We start from the raw sequence: 7,365 nt of genomic DNA, 5'->3' as shown, positions 1-7,365 counted from the left end.
CTTGCGGCCTCCTCGAGTTCCTCTCCGTGTTCTCTTTCGTTGAATTGCACAAGACTTGATGATGTCGCAAACGTCTCGCGGGAGTTGCAGTTTGGTATGTCTCCATCGCAGAAGTTCACCTGGGGTGTACTTGATTTGACGTTGTCCATGGTGAGATGTGCCGTGGCAACCTGACGCAGGCGATATCTCTCCATTTTGGGTGTTGGGTCCTGGGTTTGGATGAACATCGCCATCATGGAGAATGTCTAGTTGAAAGGAGGCAGTGCAGTTTGGACTGTATAAAATTCTCCTCTTTAGAAAGTGCCTTCTGGTGAATGACCCATGATGAAAAGGATGTAGGGCAGACTGGCCACTGCAATGCACTGGATCACTCAGAAAAGCACCGAGACAAAGAGCAACAAATACTCTGAGATGAATAGGCTGCATTGTGCCTGACTTGTAATCCAGATGTTCACGTTCATCCAAGCAGGAACATAGTAGAATGTGCTACTTACACAGTGATGCATAGGAAGCACAGGGCACACTGAGTACAGCAAAATCCAAATCCAAATCCATCCAGAAATGAATATATCAAAATACTGCGTAAAACCGACACTTCACTGATAGAAACTTGTCTAGCAGTTTCTGAGCACTATTACATAGATGGTGGTAATAGTATAATCAAATGAAATGTCCAAAAAACAAGCAATCAGAAGCTTTTTTGGAGAGCAAGCAAAAGCATGTGCAGCATGCGTGTGCGCTCAACCAATCAATATATATATATATAACCAATATATATATATATTGTACTGTATTCTTCCAGGTTGTCCCTTCTTTCCTTTGCCTATTGTTGTTGATAATTTGGACAAGTTGCGCCTTGAGTATTTGATTATTGGATGAATTTGGTGTCTTAAGAATTCCACACATCATTATTATCATTACACACGCTCACACACACACACACACACACACACACACCATAAACAAAAAAAGGAACGTGAGAAAGTAACAAAAGAAGAAGACGGTTTTTTGTTTTCATTTCTATTCAGCGCCTGCTCATTGACTGGCATTAACGTAGCACATTGATATCCCCTGGAAATTGTGTTTATATATACATTCTTAATCTTTAATGATAACCTGGTATTGCCTGGCTGAACACTTTGAAGTTTTTGTTTGAAAGATTATAAAGTGTCCAAAGGAAAGTAAGTATTGAAGTTTAGAAGATAAGTAAACAATTATTACCCATGCCAGCGTCACTCTTTATAAAGTGCATAGTTTTAAGCTAGTAGGTAGTATGTCCTTATATCTGGACGAGGTAGATAAACATCCAAATGAAAGCAACCAATGATTGCTATGTAGACTTACACATGAGAGTGAAAATAGGTAAGGATATCAATGGTTATGAACTTATCGAAATGTTATGATTTAAGTATTCTTATATAGATAAATGGAATAGTAGGAACTTTAGTGATAACCTGAAACATTATCATTGACATAACTAAATGCATTACTTCACTGTTAAAACATCGGTGTTAGATTTAATACCATGGGTGTTAAATCTAACACCGATCAAACTTCAATAGAGGACCACACCCACAGGTGTAGAAAATGTATTGTGACGGTGTTAAAAAGTGTTCACCTGGCACTTCGTGGTGCTAATTTGACACTGTGGCTGGTGATATTTTTGACACTGCGCTAGATTTAATTCAATAATGACACCACATGGTGTTGATTTGATATTGGTGGTGTTAATTTCAATGGTATAACACCCGTCCAGCTTCAATAGGGGACCACACCAACTGGTGTTACTGTGGAGTAAATGTGTTTACACATTTTCTTTTCAAAAATCAAGTACTTTATCGGAAAATTCTTTATTGTCTTGTTGAATTTCAAAATTAACAAGAAGTGCAGTAATTAAGAAACTATTCAAAAAAACAATTTTAAATTTTGAAACGACACCAGAAGGTGTTAATCTAACACCATGAATGAGCATCGGATTTAACACCAGCTCGGAGTTTCATACTTAACACCCGCCTTTTTGCAGTGTTGTTACCGCGAAAGATAGATACAGACTGGGAATATCGACTACCTAATTATTTTTCAAGATTCCAGGCGGTAAACTTTCTAACCGTGTTTTGTTTGTTCTACATCATTTAGATAACAGGAAACGTTAAGAACGCTGATGACTTAAAATGCATGCATTTTTTATCCAAGACTCCTTAGCAATAAGTCAATTATAAGCAACATGATTCAGAAAAAAAAAATCTAATTTTCCTTCGCCTTAGAATTCAAGTAGGAAATTGAAAAACAAAAATATCCATCTCTAAATTTTCTACCAAAATATTCCAATTTCCTGGTTTGAAACCACATCTCTTTTTTTTTTCTGTTTCAATAACTTAACGCCTTAGACTAATGGTCTTTAAGATATCTTTTGGCATATGACGTACGTACAGGAATATGCAGCAACGTAGCACTACCCAAGCTTTATTGACTTTTATTGATAAAGTGGCACATGCTCTTGACAATGCTTCACACACCATTGGTGTTTTTATTGATTTTTTCGAAGGCTTTTGACACGATAGACCATGATATTCTTCTTTATAAGTTAAGCCATTATGGCTTTCGGGGGACGGCTATAGAATGGCTTAGAGATTATCTTACTGATAGAAAGCAGTATGTTTATTTAAATGGTCATGAGTCCTCCATGAAATCAATTACATGTGGTGTTCCCCAGGGTTCCCAGAGGCCTACTCGGCCCGCTATTATTCATCTTGTACAGAAATGACCTCCAAAATTCGTCAGAGATTCTTTCGTTTATATGCTTTGCAGATGACATAAATTTATATCTCTCACATCGTAATTCTAACACGCCTATTCATACGTTAAACAACGAACTGAAACTTGTTCAGTCCTGGAGTCATGACAAGAACTTATCACTAAACATTGATAAAGCATATTATATGCTGTTCAGTAACTCTTTGCAATTATTCCTGGTCATGTCCAAATTAATGGCATTAATTTAACAAAGGTTGATAGTATTAAGCTTTTAGGACTGCATATGATAACGATTTATCTTGGAAATCTCACATCAGCTTTTTAACCAAAATTTGATCTAGGAATAAAGGAATTCTAAACAAACTAAAAGATTACATCCCCATCAACACATGAAGACTTTGTTTACAAAAACCGATAAGTCCATATCTGCCAAATGGAGATATTTGCGATTAAAGGTCAAGAAAGATAAAGAGAATAATAAGACAATTTTTGCTTCTTTTGACCATATCTTCAAAAATGTACCTTTATATGTAGAGACCAATATATCATTTAAAAGGTATTATTTTGTACTTTATGACAGAGATAATACTTCAAAATCTTCACAAATTGACTTATCTGTTTTTGCAAACAAACTCTTCATATCGCAAATTATACACTCAACCATGATTTCCCCTTACCTCAACTATGGAGTTCTGGCACGGGGTAATACGTCCCAATCTTTGTATGACTCGCTTTTTCTTATTAGAATAATTAATAAGACTGGCTATTTATCTTATACAGATGAATTTTTCCATAAGAACAAAATCTTGAAAATGTCAGATTTGTTTCATTACAATTGAGGGATATTATGATTCATTTCATTTTATTATATTTGATGTACATTCCTTCATTGAGAAATATGAAAATGATATAAATTGAATTGGATTAAATTAAATTAAGTACTGGAAGATTAAAATCGATTTAGATCAGCGCTGAAGTAACAATAACTGTCTACTATTACCACTTTATCACGTGACAGACGCCCCCGCGGACAATATCATCGTGATTCAAATCAGTCACGTCGAGAATGAAGAGAAAACAAATGACCTTAAGATTACGTGTCATGTCAACACATGTGACCAGCCAGTTCCACTAATCGAGGCATACGAGATTGCGATCAATGACGTCATTCAGTCATCTTCAAGCTCCCCCACCGTGACCCTTGACCCTCTCCCTAGTGGATGCGTAGAAATCTCCTGCACCGGCATTAACGAGATTGGTAACACGACCACTGCACAGACTTACTGTACAAAAAGCTGTGGTAAGAGAATATTGCAGTTTTGAATCCTGTTATCATAATATATAATGTTTCTTCCTATCATATATATATTTTTGTCTTTGCTCAAAGTTCTCACTATTAATTATTTGTTTCTGGTCAGTTTTTCCTTTCTTGTTTCAATATATATATATATATATATATATATATATATATAATATACATAATTATATACATTTACCAGACCCATCTGGAATGATGTAATAACTTTATAGGTTTGCCACCTGCAAGTGCTTTGGATTTTAAAGACTTCTAATTTGAGTTCTGGTAATTCCCACTATAGGGAGTTTTGAAACTTTACTCAGTGGCACTGTTATACTGTTATTGTAAAAGTTAACACTCTAACAGGGTTTTCTAATAATACCAGCATTGTCTATGATATTTTTTTCTTCCAAATACGAGTGCCATTTCTCTAACAAGAAATATAACATTCTTCTGTCATTGTCACTGCAAGTCTCTTATTTTCACTAGAAACTAGTGGCGAGTCCCCCGCATCTGATATTTTGTCGATCAAGACTTCGGAGTTCCTAAACAAAGACCGTCAGATGAATCTGCTAATCCTGTGCAGAGCGAACCTGAGCGACCAGCCGTTCCCGTACCTCCATTTGTATTCAATTGAGGTGGATGGGACCATCCTTTCCAACGCGAGCTGGACCTCGGCCGTCCTGAGACCACGCCCAAACAGGTGTATTAATGTCACGTGTTCCGCAACTAATGGCGTCGGAATTACTTCCGCTTTGACGAGGCACTGTCCGAGGGGTGAGCAATATGAAATCTAGAAATGTCAGCTCTTTCTCTCCCATTATCTCCCATGCATAAATCAATCGAAAGTTTCCGTCTTTCAAAATCCTTTGCCGGACATGTTCTCGTAGGAGCGTTATCGATGGTGGGTTAAAGGTGGGAATATCTGTGATTTACTGGGTTTGATCCCTGCCAGGTAATATGTACTTTCCCCCTTTTATTAAGGTTAATCTAAAAAGCAGCCAAACAATCATTATTATTGAAGGCGGGTTTCTTTTTAGATACAACGAAATCCTTTCAATTATTTTCTTATTCTCCTTAAGCGTCTTTCCGAAGTAAGAAACGCTTGACGTATTCATTACAATGAATCCAACCCTAGGGAGGCTTTACATGGACATAAATACTTTCTTAAGGATGCAATAGATGTCTCCTTCGTTAAGTAGTTATGTGTTTTACACTATATTATGTGCCATCTAATTGCCTGCTTTAGCGCTGACATTTTTAGTAAGCATGTCTTACACATTGTGTCCATAAAGCCGGATCCATGTCTATGTTTAAAACAATAAAGGGCTCTTTGACAACTTGTGTGAAAAAAAAAGAATGTATCACATCCTCTGTATATCTCTTTCCATCTCTCAGACCCACCTGCGCCTAACATCATCTCTATCAAGGTAGAAGAAGACGAGGATAACTGGGGAACGAATCTCAATATCTCATGTCACGTGGATCCGATCGACCAACCGTTTCCACCGATCGATATGTTCGAAATCTACGTTGATGGATATAATCTCTCAACATCCAACGCGTCTTCAACGACCATAGAAGATCAAATCAACCGGTGTATCGATATATCGTGTACCGGTATCAATCAATTCGGGGAGACGGTTTCTACGCGGAACTTCTGCCCACTGAGAACAGGTAGGTTTCTAATAGCTCCTGATAAGATCAATGATAATAGATGAATATTTCTTATTTGACTGACAGTTTATGTTAAATTCGTTGAAATGATTTTATATTTTTCAGCTTATGTGGTTTCTTTATGATGTTCTGCTTAGGCAATTTTGATAGGCTTGTTATGGGTGGAGATAAAACAACGAAAGGGAAAATAAAAGAGCCGGTTTGATTTCATATATTATTTCAAAAAAGATTGTTTTATGGTTATAATAGTATGTCCTTTCTGTTTGACTGATATTGTCTAGAAAAGATTTTTTTCAGCTTTTGAATGACGACAAAAACATTGTACCTTGCACTCATAGATCACGCGCCCCCAGCGAGTAACATCCTCTCCATCGAAACCCAGGAGATCAATGGGGAAGGAAGTGAGGTCATTCTCGTTATCACGTGTCACATCAGTCTTCAAGACCAGCCGTTCCCACACCTTCACACATACACCATCGGAGTCGACAACACCACGATCTCCTCGTCCAGCTGCGCCTCGGCTCTCTTCAGACCACGCCCACATAAAAGGTGCATCAACGTAGCGTGCTCCGGGACAAACGGGATTGGTTGGACCTTCACCAGTCTTAGACATTGTCGAACATTTGACTCGAAGAAAGGTAAGTATTAAAGCCAGATGCGCTGATGATAATAAGCCATAATCAAAGAGAATATGATTCCTAAAACGAAACAATTAATTTTGTTGAGAGGGACTCTTGGTTCATTACGTCAATGTGACTTTATTTTGCAAGACATGTAAATGACTTATTGTCCTTGCGGTCACTCGAATACTAGAGGGACTTTTTATGTTATACCAATTGTAATAAAAATCAGGCCTGTAATATTCAGTACATTTTAAATCTAAATAGATGCACGATTCAATCTACAGTACAATTAAGGTAACATTTTCAATTTTGGCTTATATTTTTATATTGACCTCTCTAAGAATACATCTCAGGATTTATTGAGAATATGACATACATTTCAATGAAGGTTACCAAGCACAGAGTTTATGATATCCTTTGGTGTTCTTCAAATCTGAAGAAAAAAAAAAAAACTATTCATGTCAAAGACATTATTGATAGTGGCATAATTTCACAGTTGAGCTGCTTTTCGTTAACCGTTCGTAAATGTTAAATCGTAACGATCGAAGATTTATCTGCCGGCATAGTCGCAATTTCATAAACTGTTTCCCCACTACACAACAAATAATTAGAATGTTTATTGAGCTTTCCCTCGAAAGAAACACTAGAACAGATTGAAACACGTATTTATCTCCTGAAGGTGATACACCCAGTGCGCTTGACCAGACAAAAAAAAAAAAAGAGTTTTATTTTACACCTTTGAATCTGAATTTTCACCTTGTACGTCGTATTAAAGGTCCAACTGCTGGTCTTCGTCGAGGAGTTCTTCAGCAGCCATCGACCACGTACGCCCTGCTCGTCGCCGTGTTTTTCCTGTCGTTATTGACCTGTGCGACGGTGATCATGAGGAGGAGAGAGGTCACTGTCTTTTAAAAACTAAACACCTTCTACATACCTTCAACTCTTCCTTTACTTAATTAACTGAGTCCGATAGGATTTTCCTGCTTTTTGCTGTTGTTGTTGTTCATAAAACGA

General features: G+C 37.2%; 1 protein-coding gene across 1 annotated transcript; it reads left to right on the top strand.

Annotated features, from left to right (window-relative positions):
- The first annotated feature begins 3,416 nt into the window (after window positions 1–3,416).
- On the top strand, window positions 3,417–7,365 carry LOC140246920 (uncharacterized). The gene is made up of 6 exons (XM_072326240.1): window positions 3,417–3,475; window positions 3,732–4,054; window positions 4,541–4,828; window positions 5,450–5,728; window positions 6,067–6,366; window positions 7,127–7,365. Exons 1-6 carry the CDS (start codon window positions 3,417–3,419, stop codon window positions 7,261–7,263), a joined length of 1,386 nt encoding a protein of 461 aa, XP_072182341.1. The 3' UTR covers window positions 7,264–7,365.

This window comes from Diadema setosum, chromosome 3 (genome assembly GCF_964275005.1).
Source record: "Diadema setosum chromosome 3, eeDiaSeto1, whole genome shotgun sequence".
Taxonomy (NCBI): Eukaryota; Metazoa; Echinodermata; class Echinoidea; order Diadematoida; family Diadematidae; genus Diadema; species Diadema setosum.
This window is presented reverse-complemented; position numbering and strand designations above follow the sequence as displayed.